General features: G+C 35.0%; 1 protein-coding gene across 1 annotated transcript in view; it reads left to right on the forward strand.

Moving 5' to 3' along the window:
• mapkbp1 (mitogen-activated protein kinase binding protein 1) overlaps positions 1–22,999 on the forward strand; it is a 65,245-nt gene that overhangs the window by 30,414 nt on the left and 11,832 nt on the right. Inside the window, exons 5-15 of the mRNA XM_073827550.1 lie at positions 3,129–3,299; positions 5,074–5,211; positions 5,424–5,606; positions 9,793–9,953; positions 11,763–11,952; positions 13,725–13,862; positions 15,301–15,485; positions 15,750–15,841; positions 19,258–19,383; positions 19,468–19,538; positions 20,993–21,093. Coding sequence (XP_073683651.1) covers positions 3,129–3,299; positions 5,074–5,211; positions 5,424–5,606; positions 9,793–9,953; positions 11,763–11,952; positions 13,725–13,862; positions 15,301–15,485; positions 15,750–15,841; positions 19,258–19,383; positions 19,468–19,538; positions 20,993–21,093 — 1,556 coding nt within the window. The remainder of the gene's footprint in view (positions 1–3,128; positions 3,300–5,073; positions 5,212–5,423; positions 5,607–9,792; positions 9,954–11,762; positions 11,953–13,724; positions 13,863–15,300; positions 15,486–15,749; positions 15,842–19,257; positions 19,384–19,467; positions 19,539–20,992; positions 21,094–22,999) is intronic.

Raw genomic sequence — 22,999 nt, forward strand, 5'->3', positions numbered from 1 at the left:
GTGTTACAACCTTTAAAATAAAAACAAAATGGTTGAAACAAAAAATAACTGATATAACAGCACATACTTCTGTAATCTGACTTTATCTAAATTATTAACATTGCAGAACAGAAGCTGATTTTGTCTATTAGGATTTAAATTGAATCACTTGGTCAGCTGGATTGATAAAACCGGTTGTTGTTGTTGTTGTTATTATTTTTCCCTTTATGTGCATTAAAAATGAAAAGTGTAATTTGCTTTGCTTTTAAACGTTTATTTAATCAAATCATGAAAATCAATATAGTCAATGTACTTTGTTGTACTTCGGCTCAGTTCTGAAGCATTTTGTCAGCTAAAAATCTCTTTGTGATTTTTTTGTTTGTTTGTTTGTTTCTTAAAGGGACAAGTTGAAATTAATTTTGTTATTATTTTCAGTTCTGTTTATTTAATTTTATTTTTATTTTATTTTATTATTTTATTTTTTGCCAAACTATCTCTTTAAGAATAAAGTGCATTAATGAAGTGTCCATACTTTTGGTCAACTATCATAGACACTAATTAATCAAATCAGGCTAGACTAATCAATTCTTTGGATTTTAGAATCAATATAGTTTCATATTTCGCCTTTCAAGTTGTCCAAATTTAGTTCTTAGCAATGCATATTACTAATCAAAAATTAATTTTTGATATATTTACGGTAGGAGATTTATAAAATATCTTAATGGGACATGATCTTTACTTAGTATCCTTTTAATAAATAAAAAGTAATATAACAGCATATACAACTTCTGTAATCTGATATTTTCTGAAATAGTAACATTGCAGAACGTAAAATGATTTTGTCTATCAGGATTTGATTGGATAATTTTGTCAGCTGGATTGATAATACCAGTTGTTGTTGTTGTTGTTATTATTTTTCCCATATGTGCATTATGAAAAGTGTAATTTATTTTAACTTTCATAGACACTAATGAATGGAAACAGTAGTGTGCACAGTGATCAAAGCAGTTTGGATTTTGTTTGCGAGACTGAGACAGATCCTGTCCGCCTATCTAATCCACCAAATCGTGTGTGTGTGTGTGTGTGTGTGTGTGTGTGTGTGTGTGTGTGTGTGTGTGTGTGTGTGTGTGTGTGTACCTGGTATTCATCACGTTGTGGGGACCAAATGTCCCCACAAGGATAGGAATACCAGTAAATTTTGACCTTGTGGGGACATTTCTCAGGTCCCCATGAGGAAACAGGCTTATAAATCATGCACAATGAGTTTTTTTGAGGAAGTAAATGTTTGCACAATCTCCTGTGAGGGCTAGGTTTAGGTGTAGGGTAGGGTTAGGGCGATAGAAAATACGGTTTGTACAGTATAAAAACCATTACGCCTATGGAATGTCCCTATAAAACATGTAAACCTGTGTGTGTGTGTGTGTGTGTGTGTGTGTGTGTGTGTGTGTGTGTGTGTGTGTAAAAAATAATCCTTTCCGTTTGAGAGGAATTTCTTACTCCAGCATGTGAAAGTGATGTGAGTTTATGCTTACTGGCTGCCATGGCAACAAGCGGCATCATGCCAGCGTGCACACAGACTGTGTCTGCTGTCATAAAAAGGTGAAAGCGAGAGCGCCAGGAAAGGGCAAGGAAGAGAGCATGTAGGGAGCAAGAAAAAAAAGAAACTGTGCCTGAAGGAAGAGACAGAACCAGCCTGGAATCGGCATATGTCTGCTCACTGTGGTTTAATCTCTGACCCCAGCAGATTCTCACTGTGAAGTCCCAGTAGTGCTGAATGCTGATCAGATGTTGGCGTCACAGTGCTGTATTAAAGCAGGATGTTGTGCAAGATTTAATCAGAATGAATCTTCAGTAATTCCTTTTTGTTTGTGTGCATGATCTGTCTTGATCTGAGTTGCATAAATGGGATTGATCTGACCTGTCTCAACATCTAAGTTTAAGTGTTGCACAAGAAAAGAAAGGTGCTTTTGAATGCATGCTTGCAAAACATCAAAATAAAAAATCCAAGGTTACCACAGTCAGAGAAAACATGAGGGGAAAAAATATCAGGGGATATTTAAAGTGATGTTTTCAGGCCAGGGAAAGTTAGGGACATTTCTTTTATATATATGTGACCTTGGACCACAAAACCAAAAAAAAAAAAAAAAAAAAAAGGGTCATAAGGGTCAATTTTTAAAAAATAAATTGAGATTTAAACATTATCTGAAAACGGAATAAATAAGCTTTCCTTTGATGTAGATTTGTTAAGATAGGATAGTATTTGGCCGAGATACAACTATTTGAATCCGAGGGTGCAAAAATATCTTTTCTATATTTTGAGAAAATCGCCTTTAAAGTTGTCCAAATGAAGTTATTAGCAATGCATATTACTAATCAAAAATTAACTTTTGATATATTTACGGTAGGATGTTTACAAAAAAAAAAAAAAAAACATGATCTTCATTTAATATCCTAATAATTTTAGGCATAAAAGAAAAATCTATAATTTTGACCCATACAATGTATTGTTGGCTATTGCCAGAAATATACTTAAGACTAAGACTGGTTTTGTGGTCCACATATAATATTTACACATTTTTTATTTATCTTATGTCTTATGCTCACCAAGGCTGCATTTATTTGATCAAAAAAATACAGTCAAAAATTTTTATTTAATATTGAAAAGTATCATTGCACTTTGAAATAACTGTTTTAGTTTCAGTGTATTTTAAAACTTAATTTCTTCCTGTAAATTGTCAGCATCACTACTCCAATCTTCAATGTCACATGATCCTTCAGAAATTTTTCTAATATGATTTGATGCTCAAGAAACATTTTTCTTTCAAGAACAGTTTTGCAAACCTTTTTTTTGTGAAAACCATGTTACGTTTTTCTCTGGATTCTTTGATGAAAAGGAAGTTTAAAAGAACAGCATGTATGTTAATTAATAGAAGTCTTTTGTAAAATTATCAATGCCTTTATTGTCAACCACTTTTGATTAATGCATACTTGATTAATAAATGAAAAATGTTAGTACGTATATATTTATATTAAGGTTCTATGTTTCTAAATATATAATTTTTGTTATATAATCTGGTAGATATTGCTCTTTTGTTCAGATTGTCTGGAGTAAAACATGTTGACAGCCCACATCATCTCTTTCTCTCTAGAGCGGTCATATGCCAGCGGTTCGTGTCTGGGATATGGCGGAGAGGACGCAGGTGGCAGAGTTACAGGAGCATAAATACGGCGTGGCATGTGTGGCTTTCTCCCCCAACAGTAAATACATCGTCAGCGTGGGTTACCAACATGACATGATTGTCAACGTCTGGGCCTGGAAGGTGACTAGCAATATCCGTACAGTCATGAAAGATGGCTTTCATTTAGTTTATTGTTTTATTTACGCTGTTTGGATAATTCGATTTTGCTTTTCCTGAAGGAAATAGCGATGTTTGCAATGCATCAAAAAAATGTTGTTAACACAAGGCAACAGTATATTTGTAGTATAGAATATACATTATATTTTATGGAGTATATTCGTATAGCTGAAAAATGAAGAGAAGAAGAATTTTAAGCAATAGTTCATCCAGAAATTAAAACTACTCACCATTAGGCCATCCGAGATGTTTCTTCATCTGAACGGATTTGGAGAAATTTAGCATTACATCACTTGCTGACCAATGGATCCTCTGCAGTGAATGGGTGCCGTCAGAACGGAAGTTTAAATAGCTGATGAAAACATCACAATAATCCACACAGCCCCACCAGTTAACTTCTAGTAAAGCGAAAAGCTCTGCATTTGTAAACAAGTCCATTAAATCGTCCTCTATCTATAATGATGTTTTTTTAAGTAAGAAAAAGTCATTTGGTCTGCATCAGGAGAGAAATATGCACAGATCAAGGATTGTTTACAAGCAAAAACAGTTCTAAAGAAAATGTTGGTGGATTTTAATGTGATAGTACAGCAGGGGATGGAATTTTTCACTGCAGGAAGCGTTATTATGGTTTATGGCCAGAAGTGACAGTTTAAAGTTAAAATGCCTTGATGTTTCTTATAAACAAGCAGGTTTTTGCTTCACAGTATGTTAAGTGATTGACTTGTGTGGATTACTTTTGGAGTGTAATGCTCTGTGTTAACCATGTTTTTTCTCTTATGATTGTTGCTCTTTAATTAATTTAACCAATAACTTAAAAAAAACATATTGTCAAAAGTTTACATACATTGCAGAATCTGCTAAATGTTAATTATTTTACCAAAATAAGAAGGATCATATAAAATGCATGATATTTTTAAAATTTAGCAGTGACCTGAATACGACATTTCACATAAAATATGTTTACATATAGTCCACAAGAGAAAATATTAGTTGAATTTATAAAAATGACCCCGTTCAAAAGTTTAGTGTTGTTACCTGAATGATCCACAGCTGTTTTGTTTTTTTGTCATTGATAGTTGTTCGTGAGTCCATTGTTGTCCTGAACAGTTTAACTGCCCCATTTTTCAGGTCCCACAAATTCTTTGGTTTTTCAGCATTTTTGCGTATTTGAACCATTTTCAACAATAATTGTATGGTTTTGAGATCCATTATTTCACACTGAGAACAACTAAGAGACTCATATGCAACTATTACGAAAGATTTAAATGCTCACTGATGCTTCAGAATGAGAAACAATGCATTAAGAGCCAGGGGTGTAAACTTTTGAACAGGATAAAGATGTGTACATTTTTCTTATTTTCCCTAAATATCAAACTATTTTCATTTAGTACTGCCCTTCAGAAGCTACAGAAAATACTTATATGTTTCCCAGAAGACAAAATAAGTAAAATTTACCCTGATCTTCAAATTCAGAAAGTTTTCACCCCTGACTCTTAATCCATCATGTTTCCTTCTGAAGCATCAGTGAGTGTTTGAACCTCCTGTAATAGTTGCATATGAGCTCTGCTATATGTAAACATTTTATGTGAAATATCTTATTCAGGTCAGTACTAATTAAAAAATAACATGCAGTTTGTACAATCCCTCTTATTTTGATAAAATAGTTAACATTTTGCAGATTCTTCAAGGTGAATGTAAACGTTTGACCTCAACTGTATTTGTCTTTTTGTCCTTTCAGAAAAATGTTGTGGTTGCCGCCAACAAGGTGTCCAGTAAAGTGATGGCTGTGTCTTTCTCAGATGACAGCTCATACTTTGTTACAGCTGGGAATAGACACGTGAAGTTCTGGTATCTAGACCACACCAAGTCGTCCAAGGTACATGTTGCAAACGACAGCTAGCTTTATCTCTACAAAATACAGCTCTTTTTAATCTTTCTGTCTGGCTTTCCGTCTCTTACTCTCACTTCCCATCACCACAGACATCAGTCCTGTCCACAGTTGAAAATGTCATGTCACGGGAACTCCCAGTCTTTTCATACAACACTAAAGGTCTCAGATGAAAGTCTCATAAATGTCATCTCTCACAGGTGAACGCTACAGTACCATTATTGGGCCGCTCTGGTCTTCTTGGAGAGCTGCGGAATAACTTCTTTAGCGATGTGGCCTGTGGAAAGGGACGGAAGGCGAAGAGCACCTTCTGCATCACTACCTCTGGGCTGCTCTGTGAGTTCAACGACAAAAGAATGCTGGACAAGTGGGTGGAGCTTAGGGTGAGTGATGAGGATGCTGATTGGCTGATTGTGCAGTCTGTCACGAATATGCATGAATGACTGCAATATAGAGCTCAATAGTTTGGTTCAAAACATAAAAATGCCATTCAGGATTGATTTATGATTAGATGATTTTAGTTTCTATTTTAATTAAAATAAAACCTTAAATCATTTTTCTAGTACTCTAGTAATTTTAGTTTTCTTTACAACTTTGGAACAGACTTTTATCAGTTTAGCTAACTATGTACTTTTTGATAATATAGTAAGTTGTATCCATTAGTGTATAAAAAACAGAATTTATATGAAAATAAAATTTTTGCAGACTAGTTCAGAACTCTGGACTATTTTCTAAAATCTTTATGGAAAATTAATTGGGAAAATTGCGTTAAATTTGACTGGAACGCTGAAGACGAGACACCAGAGAATAGGGTAAAAAAAAAAACCTAATAGTTATCACCTTACTTACCTAGTTAATTGATTACAGTGATAATTGCAAACATTTTTTGTATTACAAGTTTTCTAAAATGTTAGGTTTAAATATGCAAATGAGGCATTATTTAATTAAATATGCGCTAATTTGCATACATTTCTAGTACAAAAATCTAAATCCTGGATGAAGTCAGTTTCAAAATTCTTGTTTAATTTTTTTTGACATATTAGAGTCAAATGTTGTCACTCCATAATTCAGAAAAAAAAAAAACGTGTGAAAAGAGTGTATTTTTACCATTTTAGGGGGAATCAAATGTATAAAATCAAGCAAATTATATATGAACTCTGTAAAATCCCTCTGTAAAAACCTTCAGAATATAGACAGGAATAAAAATTTAAAGTTTGGTTTGTGTAAGCGTTACTGAAGTGGAGATTTATGGCTCAGTGTAGAAGAAAAAACTCAATTCGAGAAAATGGCCTTTAAAAATATAGATTGTAATTGAAATCTATTGAAACAAATATAAAGTGCTATAAAACGGTATCTTTTGGGTGTTTTCTTTCCACTAGCCTGAAAAAACATTTTACGAAACACCAAAAAGCCCAAAATCTCAAACTTAACATGTGCATGAAAAACAGTGTTTTTGCCTGCAGTGTATCCCCTTAAATAACATGCATGAAATTAAAGCTGTTTTAGGCTTGGAATTTAACTTAAAAAGTTCAGTTGTTACATTTTTAACCCCTAATTTGTAACTGAACTTTGTTTCGGCTTTCTTGCCTCTGTGTTTTGTGTTTTATCCATGTTAAGCTGTTTTTTCCTTTTCTGATATGAAAGTGTCTGTAACAGAGGGTGTTTCTAAGCTCTCTGCAGTGTTAAGTGAGAGTCTAATGCTGCTGCTGCTGCTGTCTAATCTTAGTCTGTTCTGCTTCTCCTCTCACACTGTCCAGAAAAATGACAGTTTCGCAGTAAGTTTCACATCAGGGCTGCGGATTCAGCTGTCACGCCTCATTGTAAAACTCATTAAACGACATGTCACAGTGCTGCTGTCAGTCATACATTGGATGTTTGACCTCATTACCTTCACTTGCCAGTTATCACTCTTATCTCAGACTTAGCATTTCACATTATGTATGATACAGGACACAGGAATCGTCACACACAAAACTCATTCGATTTTTAAATACCCATCATTTTCTGTATTTGCTGCATACGCCACCCCTTTTGTGTGTGTTTTAATTAGTATAATTATTATTGTTGCTATACATTTTGTACATTTATATGCATTGTTTTTATTGTTTAAATTATGCATTTAAATGTTTTAATTGTTTAATTGCATACGTCATCATTTTCTGTTAAAAAAATATTATTATTATTATTAAATTTTACTTTTTAAAAAATATTTGTAAATGTCATTATTTTAATTATTTAATTGCATTTTAAAAAGGTATTTAATAATATTTTAATTATGTATTTAATCATTTAATTACTAGTATTCAGTAATTAATTCTTCATACTGTGGACTACCAGTAAAATTTATAAAAAATTTGGGACCAAAAATTATTCAGACACTTTGACCTGACCGTGTTTTGCTTAAGTGTTTTTTCTTTAATTGCTAATGCAACCTTTTTACACCACAGACTGAACAAAATTAAGCATTGCTTGGTAATTGGTCAACAGCGTATTGATAGTTGTGTAAATATTGTCTTACTAACAGTTTATTGAATTTTTGATTGGTTATAATCCATTACATACCTTTCTATCAAAGTTATCTGACATTATTAAGATGGATTTATTCTCTGAATCCTTGTCATATTTTATTACCATTTTCTAAACTATAGCGAATAAACTGATAATATCAGAAATGTTGAAGGTGTCTGAAGAAATTCTGGTTTGAATGTAGTAGCATCTGTTGAAAGACAAGTGTGTTGTATCCTACAAAAGAGGAAGATGAAGCAAATTTGTATTTAGAAGACCTTTAGAAAACCGTGAGAACTAGTTAGCCGTGTTGTGAACTTGAACACATGATGTAGAGCCGATATGAGATCTCGATTTGACTCCTCACAAACTGTCAATGTGGGTCATGGTCAGTGCAGGTGGGTGCCGCACAATTCTGCTTTTGTGGGACCCTTGAGCCCACTGCACTGAGAAAACAAGAAAGAGTCAGAAGAGTGCCAAAAAGAAAGAGATACAGAGCATGGTTGAGAATACAAAAGCCTCTCTGTCTAACAGTTTATCAACTAAATGATGCCCAGGATCACTGTACAACCTGATTATCTAAAAATGAACTTTAGTCTTTGACATTAAGCTTATTTAGCAAATGGTCCCCTGTGTCCTTATCTTAGTACATTAATTTAGATATTTCAGTAAAGGAGGCTGTTATATTTCCCTTTTAGATTCGATTTTTTCTTATTGGGAACATCTAACAGCCCATGGAAAAATACACAAATGAGCACATATCTTCTCTCTTTTAACCTGCTCAGGCATTAAATAAATTTCACATTTTTCACGTTTCGTCTCTTTATTGCCACCTGTTTTGTATTATTTTCATGTGTTAGATCTCATCAGCTTTTATTTGTGGTTTGTGCATTGTGCATTTCCCATGCAATTATCGGTGAAGTTTAATAAGACATCTTGATTGAATGCACAGAGCTCTCATTTTGTCTCATTTTACGACTTACCCGACAAAATAACTTGGCCCACATGGTAAATACAATTTTGGGTGGTTGCTTAAAGCTCTGCAGATTTAAAGAGAATTTAAATGCCCATTGTTCACAAAATATTACATTTCCTCCTCCCATTGCATACTTGATTATTTGTTTTTAGTACTTTTAGTACTATTTATAATAAAACTAAAATATTTAGTTAGTACTTTAATAATGAACAGTTGAAGTCAGAAGTTTACATACACCGTGCAGAATCTTCAAAATGTAAATTATTTTACCAAAATAAGAGGGATCATACAAAATGTATGTTATTTTTTCAGTACTGACCTGAATAAGATATTTACCATAAAAGACGTTTACATATAGTCCACAAGAGAAAATAAGTTGAATTTATAAAAATGTAAAATTTTACATACACTTAATACTGTGTTGTTACCCGAATTACTTTTTTTTTCTTTAGTTTTGTTTAGTGATAGTTGTTCATGAGTCCCTTGTTTGTCCAATTAAACTGCATGCTGTTCTTCAGAAAAATCCTTTAGGTCCCACAAATTCTTTGGTTTTTCAGCATTTTTGTGTATTTGAAGTGAACCAACAATGACTGTATGATTTTGAGAGGACTGAGGGACTCATATGCAACTATTACAGAAGGTTCAAATGCTCAATGATGCTTCAGAAGGAAAAACGATGCATTAAAAGCCAGGGGTGAAAACTTTTGAACAGAATGAAGATGTGTACATTTTTTCTTATTTTGCATAAATATCATATTTTTTACATTTAGTACTGCCCTTCAGAAGCTACAGAATGTACTTGACATATTCCCAGAAGACAAAATAAGTTAAATTTACCCTGTTTCTGTAAAGGAATCAACATTTTGCAGATTCTGCAAGGTGTATGTAAACTTTTGACTTCAACTGTATTTTTAAACTTTTTCTCTTCCAGAATTTCTATTTTATCCTCCATAATCAAAGATAAGATAAAATAAAATGTATAAATTTGTGCAGATTTTGTGTGGGCCCAGTAATGACTTGCTTCAGTATCAATCCAAAACTTTGGTCTTGAATAAGTCATCTCAATTTCTCCATTCTCTCTCTCTCAGACCAGTATGGCCACATCTCTGTCTGTTACTGAGGATCTGATCTTCTGTGGTTGTGCTGATGGCACCGTGAGAGCGTTCAGCCCCACTGACCTGCACTTTATCTGTACGCTGCCTCACCCTCACAGTCTGGGCACAGACATCTCCACTGTTACTGAGGCCAGGTAAGATCACCCACATTAGTGAGTCTCAGTACAAAAAACTTGAGATTTATACATCATAAAAAGCTAAATAAATAAGCTTAGGATAAGACAATATTTGTTTGAGATGCAACTTTTTGAAAATCTGAAATCTGAGAGTGCAAAAAAATCTGAATATTGAGAAAATTGCCTTTAAAATTGTCCAAATAAAGTTCTTTGCAATGCATATTACTAATCAAAAATTAAGTTTAGAAATATTTATGGTAGGACATTTACAAAATATCTTCATGGAACATGATCTTTACTTAATATCCTAATGATTTTTGGCATAAAAGTAAAATTGATCATTTTGACCCATACAGTGTATTTTTGGCTATTGCTGCAAATATACCCATGCTACTTAAGGTGCTACGTATGGTACTATGGTACCACCATGATACTTAATGTGATTGCTCAAAATCAGTGTGAAATATATCAATGTAAAATCCCTTTGTCAAAAGTCAGAACAGTAGGATAAATGTTTTCACTAGAAAAATCTCCAGAGATTTTCCTACTGGATGAGCTGCTGTCTGGTGTCCAGCATTATGCATATGCAAATACCCAGAAACGGTTGTGAAATCTCTGACTGTTTTAAGATTCAGAGTGGATTCATGTAGTCTCGATGAAACAGCTTAGCCACTGACATCTGCTTAGCATTCCCTGCTTTTTTTCCAAACTGTCAAACACATGAGACCTCTTAGTCCACCACTCATAAATATGCAGAGACACTGCTGCAAGGCTGAGACAAAGCTGTTGACCTCTATTATATATTATACTGTTCAGGAAGACTGTTTTTAAGATGCTGAGATGCGTCTGTGTCTTTTTGAGGCTACTGTACATTTTTAGACAATAAACAGTAACAATTCTGTTCACTTTTGTTATTTTACTAAGCAGAAATTCTTTGGTTTTTCAGCATTTGTTTATTTGAACCCTTTGCAACAATGACTGTTTGATTTTAAGATCCACCTTTTTACTTTGAGGACAACTGAGAGACTAATATGCAACAATTACAGAAGGTTCAAACGCTCACAGATGCTTCAAAAGGAAACATGATGAACAGGAAACATCTTCTGTAGCTTCTGAAGGGCAGTACTAAATGGAAAAAAAGAAAATTAGGCAAAATAAGAAAAATGTACACATCTTCATTCTGTTCAAAAGTTTTCACCCCCGGCTCTTATTCCTTTTTTCCCTTCTGGAGCATCAGTGAGCATTTGAACCTTCTGTAATAGTTGCATATGAGTCCCTCAGTTGTCCTCAGTGTGAAAAGATGGATCTCAAAATCACAGAGTCATTGTTGGAAAGGGTTCAAAAACACCGAAATGCTAAAAAAAAACCCAAGAACTTATGGGACCTGAATTATTTTTCTGAAAAACAGCGGGCAGTTTAGTTCAGGACAAACAAGGGACTCATGAACAACTATCACTAAACAAAAAACACAGCTGTAGATCATTCAGGTACCAAATCAGTATTAAGAATCAAGGGTATGTAAACTTTTGAACGGTATATGCGTTCATGTAGCTAGTAACTAATGTAAATGGAAGCCATTTCATAGAGAAACAAATATGCATCATGAACAAATGTACCATCAAAAAAACTAACCCAAGCATGCCAGCAGACACTGCTCCCAGCATGCTGTCATTCTGTCTGTCTCTTTATAATTGGCTGTAAATAGCTGTGGTCTAAGTGTGGGTTCTGCTTGGAAACATTTTCTCGTGACACTTCCAGAAGACCTTTTTTGACCTCGCAGTACAACTGTTTTTACTGTCCCTGTAATCTGTCATGATCTCTCCACAGCCACCTCTTCGCCTACAAGGAAAACGTCCGCTATCCTGACGCTGTGGCCGTGACCTATGACCCCACGAACCGCTGGCTGTCCTGCGTCTACAACGATCACAGTCTGTACGTTTGGGATGTACGTGATCTTCGTAAAGTGGGCAAGGTTTACTCGGCTCTCTACCATTCGTCCTGTGTATGGAGCGTGGAGGTGAGAAACAAGACATGTATTTTAAACTTTAACTGAAATAAAGTAAAATAAATAAGACAGACTTTATTTGAGCTGTTTGCCAAGGCAACATGTCAAATAAGACAAACATTTCATGCAAACATATATGTGACCCTGGACCACAAAACCAGTCTTAAGTAGCACGGGTATATTTGTAGCAATAGCCAAAAATACATTGTATGGGTCAAAATGATCGATTTTTCTTTTATGCCAAAAATCATTAGCATATTAAGTAAAGATCATGTTCCATGAAGATATTTTGTAAATTTTCTACCATAAAAATATAAAAACTTTTTGATTAGTATTATGCATTGGTAAGAACTTCATTTGGACAACTTTTAAGGCGATTTTCTCAATATTTAGATTTTTTTGCACTCTCAGATTCCAGGTTTTCAAATAGTTGTATCTCAGACAAACATTGTCCTATTTTAACAAACCATATATCAATGAAAATCGTATTTACTTGGCTTTCAGATGACCTAAGAATCTCAATTTTGACAAATTTACACTTATGGCTGGTTTTGTGGTCCAGGGTCACATATATAAAATAAAATACAAAACCTAAAATTTTCAGTTTTTTAACAACAGCTCATACATGGGTCTTCCTTTTTACCTGCAAAACTAATTAAATACATTTCAAGCAGAACAAAGGTTTTTAGGATTATGAGAAAATTCAGCCAAGTGTATTCAGACTTCAATGGCAATATGTTTTGTCTGTGTTTTTTTTTTTTTTTTGTCCCTCCATTGTGTTGCGTGTTGACATTTTGCCTGCTGAAATAATGTGAGGCAGGTCTTTTGTATTTGAGCCTCATGTTTTTGTATTATTTTTGTATGGCCAGATGTGAACTCATACAAGGTTAGTGTATTAATGAGAGCCCACCCGCTGTAGGTTTCAGTCTTGCTTGTAGCTTTTCTACCTTGTTTTATATCTGCTATCCAATCAGGAATGTGATGAGTTTGCTGTTTTTGCACCATTCAAATGGAGTTTACTGTGTTTTTCTTCATTGTGACAGGATGCATATGTTTTAAAAACCTGTACGATTTATCAACATGCAGGATATACTATATTTTCAGCTTGTGTTGTGGACTGCATGTTCGTATTGGAACACATGATTCATGACTGTGACTTCCCTTTTGGGTTGTTGCGTCTTTAGTTGTCTGGCATTTTGTGACCTCATCAAAGTTCCTGAAATATGTCCATAATTACAGCCCACGATTTTTATAACTAACTAAAACTAAAACAATAAAAAACTTTAATGCAAATACAATAAAATAAAATAAAACATTTATCTTGTTTTTGTTTAGTTTACATTAAATACCAGATCAGCTAAAACTACAGACATGTTCAAAAAACTATTAAAATAGCAAAAACTAAAACTTAAGTGTAAAATATAAATGAAAGGTAATTCAAAAAATTGTTAAATAACACCGTAAATGATTAAAACATAATAAAGTAAAATTATTCAATAATAAAGACATTTTCATTAAAATGCTATCCTATGCTAGAATGTACTGTATAGTCTCTGTGTGTCACTTAGATGGATATTTACTCTAAATATAAAGAGTAAAGAGATTAGAGATTAATGCCTAGTGTGTAAGACTGCTCCTTTGTTTTTAAAATGATAATGACCTAATAGAGTTTAAATGCCACATTAGAGTAAATGCGCCTTTATTTATTTGTATGTATGAGTTTGTGCGATGTAATTCAGTGTATTTTGTCAGGTTGAGTCACTTCTCATTTCTTTGTCCTGCAGGTGTACCCAGAGTCGAGGGATGGAGAGCAGCCACGTTTGTCTCCAGGATTGTTCCTCAGTTGTTCTTCAGACAATACTATCCGTTTATGGAACACAGATGTTCAAAACACCACCCTCAGCCGAAACGTCATCAGCAATGTGAGTTTTGAAAGCTCAGAATAATTTGCAGATGGCACTTGTTTTGATATTTTCTCAAACATAATAATTTTTTAAAGCATTTTAAGTGACTTACGTAATGTATCTGTTTACAGTTTAGGTCAAAAGTTTACATACACCTTGCAGAATCTGCAAAATGTTAATTATTTTACTAAAATAAAAGAGATCATACAAAATGCATGTTATTTTTTATTCAGTACTGACCTGAGTAAGATATTTCACATAAAAGACATTTACACATAGACCACAAGAGAAAATAATAGTTGCATTTATAAAAATGACCCTGTTCAAAAGTTTACATACACTTCATTTTTAATACTGCGCTGTTACCTGAATGATCCACAGCAGTTTTTTTTTTGTGGTAGTTGTTCTTGAGTCCCTTGTTTGTTCTGAACAGTTAAACTGCCCGCTGTTTTTCAGAAAGATTCTTCAGGTCCCACAAATTCTTTGGTTTTTCAGCATTTTTGTGTATTTGAACCCTTTCCAACAATGACCGTATGATTTTGAGATCCATCTTTTCACACTGAGGACAAACCATGAATTTGAAGATCAGGGTAAATTTGATTATTTAATTATTCAATTATTATAAATGGCAAAATAAGAAAAATGTACACATCTTCATTCTGTTCAGAAGTTTTCACCCCCGGCTTTTAATGCATCGTTTTTCCTTCTGAAGCATCAGTGAGCGTTTGAACCTTCTGTAATAGTTGCATTTGAGTCTCTCAGTTGTCCTCAGTGTAAAAAGATGGATCTCAAAATCATGGGTTCAAATACACAAAAATGCTGAAAAACCAAAGAATTTGTAGAACTTGAAGGATTTTTCTGAAGAACAGCGGGCAGTTTAACTCTTCAGGACAATAAACAACTATCACTAAACAAAAAAACACAGCTGTGGATCAAACATAGTATTCACTGATGAAAAAACAGCTAAAACCAGCCTAGGCTGGTTGGCTCGTTTTAGCTGGTCATTCAGGCTGGTTTTAGCTGGTCTTAGCTGGTTTAAGCTGGAAGTAGCTGGTTTTAGCTGGTCTCCCAGGCTGGTCTTAGCTGGTCAGGCTGGGAGACCAGCTAAAACCAGCTACTTCCAGCTTAAACCAGCTAAGACCAGCCAACCAGCCTAGGCTGGTTTTCGCCTTTTTTTCAGCAGGGATAAGAATAAAGCGTATGTAAACTTTTAAACTGGGTAATTTTTATAAATTCAACTATTATTTTCTCTTGTAGCCTTATGTAAATGTCTTTTATGTGAAATATCTTATTCAGGTCAGTACTAAATAAAAAATACCACGCATTTTGTATGATCCCTCTTATTTTAGTAAAATAATTAACATTTTGCAGATTCTGCAAGGTGTGTGTAAACTTTTGACCACAATTGTAAATATAATGAACATGTCACAAATTTATCATCTTTCTATCACCAAAGGACCTCCAGAAGGTCATTTATATGGACAGCAACACCTCCACTCTGCTGGACACGGACTGCACCATCTCCAGTAACTCTGAGAAGGTCGACCCACAGACCTCAGATAACCGGACAGGCATTAGGACCATGTGTGTAAGCCCAGACGGGCTACACCTGGCATCAGGGGACCGCAATGGAACACTGAGGTCTGTTTTTCACATGTCTGCTTAACACTTCAGCACTAATTGATTTGAGTTAATTGATCCTCTGAGGGTTTTAATGGAAAGGGCAATGTTTTTGTGTACTGGGTATCACATGCATGTGGGAAAAAGACATTATGTATGTTACACTATCTGTATGTATAATGTATTACAAAAGCATTCTCAATGTATTATATTATATTATTCTTTAGAAAATATAAAGATTTTTACTTTACAATCAGAGCCTCACTAAACGTCTGTTCTTTCCAGAATCCATGATTTGGAGAGCATGGAGGAAATTATGGACGTCCAGGCCCACGACTCTGAGATCCTGTGTCTAGAGTACTCCAAACCCGAGACTGGTGAGTGCTGAGTGTTTTTATAGATCTGTAGCTGATTAAATCCGCTGTGAGGTGCTGCTTAATGCCCCAGTAAAAAGGAAATGCTGATCCAGCTCAGATGCTCAGCAGATGCTCGGTAACCTTGGAGTCGCCACTTCACACATATGCCACCAGCAGTGTTTACAGCTAGTGTTTCTAGTGTAAACTTCACAGCTCAAACTTGGTTCAACTTAATCTTGAAGTAATGTTTTCATTCTTAAAATACCCTTTCAGTGTTCAATATCCCAGCCTAATGCACAGAGACAGCTGTCACACTGCTGTTCAAAAATTTGGGATTTTGGGATTCAAAAGTTTTTAAATGTTTTTTAAAGTCTTTAGCGTTTTATTGCAATTTAAAATAGTGGTATTCTATTTTAATATGCTTTAAAATAGAATTTATTCCTGTGATGAAGAGGTAAATTTTCAGCATAATTACTGTTTTCAGTGTCAATGATCATTCAGAAATCATTCTAATATGCTGATTTATTATCAGTGCTGGAAACAGTTATAAAATTATAGAAAATTATTTTTGTTCTTCAGGTTGTAGAAACAACAAAAACATGCATCAGTATGCAAGTGAGCAGTGTTGCGTTTAAACATTTAAAATATGCAACTATCAATGCCACCATTTTTTTGGTAATCAACAGCATGCCAAAGATGCTGCTGATAGCTTTAGATGTAAAATAACCAGAATGTTATTTTTCGAAAGAATTGAAAGGAAATAAAACAGCCTTGGGTATCTGTTCAAGAGAGCAGAAACTGACATGACATAGTTAGCGGAAACTGACATACCAGTAATAGTTGACTAAACAATAGCTGATTCAAAACGGAAAGATAATATACTTTGGAAACTGTCAGCACTTACAAAAAGCAGTAACATTGTACATGATTAATAATTACATTTTTAACATTAAATGTTTTTAGGTTTATTTCAATGAAAAAAATGTACATAAACAAAACTATTATTTTTAGGTATTTTGTTATATGCTTTTATCATTTTATTAGTTTTCATGAATATATCCGTCTTTATTTCAGTTTTAGCTGTAGTAATTTTAGTATTTTAACTTCAAATTATTTTATTTCAGGTAGATGCCAATACAGTATTTATAATGCTTGTTTTAAATTGAAGTTTTCATCTAATATTTATTTATTTTATTTTATTTTATTTTATGCAATTTTTTAAATAAAATTTTATTATTTTACCTTTTTTATTTTTGTATTTTATTTTTACATTTATTTCAATAAAAATATATTGTTTCATTTTAAAATTTTAATTTTAAAACATGTCTTTTTTTACATTTATTGTTAGACTTATTTTAAATGAGGAAAACTTTTTGAGAAATTAGAATTTGTTTTAGTAGTTTTTGTTCCTTCTTTAATGTAAATGTTTTTTTTTCATCCTATTTTTCCCTGTTTTTATATTTATTTTATTTTTAGGTTTATTTCAATAAAGAAAACTTATTTTATTATAAAGAAAACTATTATTTACGGTCATTTAGTTTAATTTTTAGTGATTTTTGTTATATGCTTTTATCTTTTTATTAGTTTTTAGAAATAGTTCCTTCTTTATTTGAGTTTTAGCTGAAATAAAGTATTTTTTTTTTTAGTATTTTAACTTCAACTTATTTTATTTCAGGTAGATGCCAAGACAAGTTTTAATCTAATATTTATTTATCTGTTTAATTTCTTTTTTTGTCATTTTTATTTAATTTGATTAATTATTTAATAATTAAAATTTTTGTCATTTTATTAATATATTTTTTTAAACATTTAATTTTAAAACGTAATTTTTACATTGAATTTATTTTTAAACTTATTTTAATGAGAACAAATATTATTTTTAATAGTAATGCTTTGGCCCTTTCCATGGGATTTTTTCCTCTTTATTCTTCCACGTTATGGTGAAAATCATGCCTCCAACCAGCACTAACTAGAATAGTGTAATTGTCTCCGGTTCTGTAAAGCTCTTGAGGCTCTATACAGGGCTTGGGTTTTAGAGCAGCCGTATTGAGAGTCATTATCTTCCCCTGTTAAGTGCAGTTCAGTGTGAAGTTGTGCTAAGCATGTGTTGCCTTAGCTGGTGGTTTATATCAGGCTCAAGGCCAGACATTGAGTACAGCTCGATGAGAAACAGAACATCTGCTAGAACACACATAGAGGTGCACAATCTCGCCTTCTAGCTTGCTTTCTTCTTCAACTCTATCACAACACTGTGATAGGGTTCTCTCAGTTTAATGGACCATCGATCCCTCCAATATTTTCCATATTTTATTGTAACTTTTATTACAAATTTCAAGCACAGCATGCAAAGGAAAAGCTAATAGAAGAATGTGCATATCTAATGGCTGCTTGATTCTGTGGAAATCTTCCTTTTGTTTCGATCCCACATATCAGTTCAAATCTGAAACGTATATTGTGCAAATGTTCTAAACATTAGCACTTTTATTTCTGGACACTTATAAACTGCCAGGTCTGCATTCCAGATCCAGTATCTGTCCATCAGACTGTCTGCGTCTCCTGTAGATTTCCTGTACCTGTTCAACATGTACTTCAAAAAACAATTGCTCAGTTTTAAGTGCCCTGTGAGGATCTGTAACTCTCAAGAGCTGCATTTTGATTAGTTTTTGCAGTGAAGAACATCACATTATCATTTGCGCTGCTGCTCTGCAGCCGTTATTATATATTACGAGTTTTCAGAAGGGAATCTCTTGATAGAGATTGAACGCTCATTTCAACACGATCTGGCTCATTTCCTCTGCTTAGCATTGCAGAAACATATCATGTTCTGTTCTCGCATGTTAAGATGCATTTGCATTTTTTTCTTTACTGTGTGAAGTCACACATGAACACTGTGTTAGTGAATCAGCTTGTGGTGTGAAAAGTGTGAGAACAAAACCAGGAGCCGCTCTTAACACGCCTCAGCGGATATTGAACTTTTTTAACACTATTTCAGAAATGCAGTTCGGCTGGTGTATCCTTGCAGAAATGTACTGAGGGGTTGCTGATAATAGTATCAGATGATTATAGCAGGACATATGTTAGTAAATAAACACTGTATTCATTTACACTGCTATTCAAAAGTTGATGTAGAGTAGATTCAGTTATTTTTTTTAATGTCTGTATTCATTTGGTAAAAATACAGAATATTCTGAAATATTATTGCAATTCAAAATAACACTTTTCTATTGTAATATATTTTAAAATGTAAGTTATTCCTGTGATGCAAAGCTGAATTTTCAGCATCATTACTCCAGTCTTCAGTGTCACATGATTCTTCAGAAATCATTCTGATATGCTGATTTGCTGTTCAAGAAACATTTCTCATTATTATTAATGTTTGAAATGGTTGTACTGTTTAATATTTTGGTGTTAATGTGTTAAATATGTATGTGTTTAAGGGCTGAAACTGTTGGCCACTGCCAGCAGAGACAGACTGATCCATGTTCTGGATGCGGATCGGGAATACGGCCTCCTGCAAACACTGGATGAACACTCTTCCTCTATCACTGCTGTCCGATTCGCTGGTGAGATTTTAATAGCCTTGCCAAGTTTTATTTAACAACAAATGCTGGAAATGTTTATGTGCAATGTCTTTGTTTCTGTTTCAGCTAACGATGGGAAAGTCAGAATGATCAGTTGTGGTGCCGATAAGAGCGTCTACTTTCGCACGGCACAAAAGGTGAGATCATTTTTTGTCACATTTAGATGTTTATTATTTTCTAGGGATGTCACGATCAAAATCTCACGATACGATAATACCTCAATATGAAGTACATAGTACAATATTTATTGCATATATACAGTCAAGCCCGAAATTATTCACACCCCTGGCAAATTCTGATTTAAAACTACTTTTATTGCTTTAGAACAGCTTGGACTATTTGGAATTGTATAAAACTTTGGATTTTCCCACAGACTGTGACAGTTTGCAAAGGGTATGAATAATTTTGGAACTTTTGTTCAAATGTAAATAAAAGCTGAGAAATATTTTTTTCCACAATGACGCCTCTTGTACATCGTCTTATTATCTTTTGGGAGAAGCCTGTGTCATTTGTGGTAAAAAAAATAAAAATAAAAAAACTTGCTGGTTGAATAAAAGTAACTTTAAGTCAGAATTTAAAATTTTCTATACAGTGCACTTTGAGAGTTTAAAATTAAAAGCTCCAATCCATGTTTCTAACTAAAAAAAACAAGTTGGAATATAATAACAATAACAGCAATTTTTATATAATTGTTATTCCTGTTTCATAGGTATATTATTTTTTGCTTTACACTACAGTAGAGAAATTACAATACTTCTTTCCTAAATTCTACACTTTAAAAAGATATTTTGAATTTGGACTGCAGTAACATTACCCATTTAAACCGCTAGCTGTCAGCAATTCATACTGTACTTTTAAGCTTTTATTTTGACAGAAACTACAGTACAGCTTTTATTTGATTTTATTGGCAGTGAAGACAGGCTTGAAAAATGCATCTTACTGCAAGTCTAGTGAAATGCTGTAATCATCTGCCCATCAAAATGTTGGGAGGTAAATGTGAAAATAAAGCATAACTGGTGGTTGTTGCTTTCCCAAAGTTGCACTAAACTCACAGCACATGTAATAAATGAGTTCACTGCAAACTGAGAACTGTGAACTGAGCCGTTCTGAGGCGAGGAAAACACCGGATCACGAGCTGATCGCCTGAAGGAAGTGCGTCCGGTGTTTTCCGCACCTCAAACGGCTCAATTCACAGTGAATGTCCCTTCATCAAGACTGTTTTCGCTACACATTTCAGAGCGAAGCGTGCACTTTGTTCAGGAGATCAGCTCATGATCCAGTGTTTTCCACACCTCAAAACTCAGACTTGATGAAGGGACATTCACTGTGAACTGACCCGTTTGAGGCGCGGAAAACACCAGATCATGAGCTGATCGCCTGAACGAAGTGCACGCTTCACTTTGAAATGTGCACCGAAAAACAGACTTGTTGAAGAGGCATTCACTGTGAACTGAGTCGTTTTGAGGCACGGAAAACACCTGATCACGAGCTGATCGCCTGAATGAAGTGTGTCCGGTGTTTTCCGCGCCTCAAACGGCTCAGTTCACAGTGAATGTCCCTTCATCAAGACTGTTTTCGCTGCACGTTTCAGAGCGCAGCTTGCACTTTGTTCACGAGATCAGCTCGTGATCCAGTGTTTTCCACACCTCAAAACAGCTCAGTGAAAACCGACTTGATGAAGGGATATTCACCGTGAATTGAGCCTTTGAGGTGCGAAAAACACCAGATCATGAGCTGATCGCCTGAACGAAGTGCACGCTTCTCTTTGAAATGTGCACTGAAAACAGACTTGTTGAAGAGGCTTTCACTGTGAACTGAGCCGTTTTGAGGCGCGGAAAACATCGGATCGCCTGAACGAAGTGCCCGCTTCACTTTGAAATGTGCACCCAAAAAACAGACTTGTTGAAGAGGCATTCACTGTGAACTGAGCCGTTTTGAGGCACGGAAAACACCTGATCACGAGCTGATCGCCTGAATGAAGTGTGTCCGGTGTTTTCCGCGCCTCAAACAGCTCAGTTCACAGTGAATGTCCCTTCATCAAGACTGTTTTCGCTGCAAGTTTCAGAGCGCAGCTTGCACTTTGTTCACGAGATCAGCTCGTGATCCAGTGTTTTCCACACCTCAAAACAGCTCAGTGAAAACAGACTTGATGAAGGGACATTCACCGTGAATTGAGCCTTTGAGGTGCGAAAAACACCAGATCATGAGCTGATCGCCTGAACGAAGTGCACGCTTCACTTTGAAATGTGCACTGAAAACAGACTTGTTGAAGAGGCATTCACTGTGAACTGAGCCATTTTAAGGCGTGGAAAACATCGGATCACGAGCTGATCGCCTGAATGAAGTGCGTCCGGTGTTTTCCGCGCCTCAAACGGCTCAGTTCACAGTGAATGTCCCTTCATCAAGACTGTTTTCGCTGCACGTTTCAGAGCGCAGCTTGCACTTTGTTCACGAGATCAGCTCGTGATCCAGTGTTTTCCACACCTCAAAACAGCTCAGTGAAAACCGACTTGATGAAGGGATATTCACCGTGAATTGAGCCTTTGAGGTGCGAAAAACACCAGATCATGAGCTGATCGCCTGAACGAAGTGCACGCTTCTCTTTGAAATGTGCACTGAAAACAGACTTGTTGAAGAGGCTTTCACTGTGAACTGAGCCGTTTTGAGGCGCGGAAAACATCGGATCGCCTGAACGAAGTGCCCGCTTCACTTTGAAATGTGCACCCAAAAAACAGACTTGTTGAAGAGGCATTCACTGTGAACTGAGCCGTTTTGAGGCACGGAAAACACCGGATCACGAGCTGATCGCCTGAATGAAGTGTGTCCGGTGTTTTCCGCGCCTCAAACAGCTCAGTTCACAGTGAATGTCCCTTCATCAAGACTGTTTTCGCTGCAAGTTTCAGAGCGCAGCTTGCACTTTGTTCACGAGATCAGCTCGTGATCCAGTGTTTTCCACACCTCAAAACAGCTCAGTGAAAACAGACTTGATGAAGGGACATTCACCGTGAATTGAGCCTTTGAGGTGCGAAAAACACCAGATCATGAGCTGATCGCCTGAACGAAGTGCACGCTTCACTTTGAAATGTGCACTGAAAACAGACTTGTTGAAGAGGCATTCACTGTGAACTGAGCCATTTTAAGGCGTGGAAAACATCGGATCAAGAGCTGATCGCCTGAAGGAAGTGCGTCCGGTGTTTTCCGCACCTCAAACGGCTCAATTCACAGTGAATGTCCCTTCATCAAGACTGTTTTCGCTGCACGTTTCAGAGCGCAGCTTGCACTTTGTTCAGGAGATCAGCTCGTGATCCAGTGTTTTCCACACCTCAAAACTCAGACTTGATGAAGGGACATTCACTGTGAACTGACCGTTTGAAGCGCGGAAAACACCGGATTACGAGCTGATCGGCTGAACAAAGTGCTTTCTGTTTTTAGTTCTTTGGACAGATACTGTGCCAAAGCATAATGGCCCAAAACACAACTTTAAAGACCTTTTATGTTAGAATAAAAGTATATTATATTTAAAAATCTACACTTTTTGCCCGGAAGACCTATCATTTCATACTGTCATGTGACCATGATAATATCGAGACCACAATAT

The sequence above is a fragment of the Garra rufa genome, chromosome 21 (assembly GCF_049309525.1).
Source record: "Garra rufa chromosome 21, GarRuf1.0, whole genome shotgun sequence".
NCBI classification, from domain to species: Eukaryota; Metazoa; Chordata; class Actinopteri; order Cypriniformes; family Cyprinidae; genus Garra; species Garra rufa.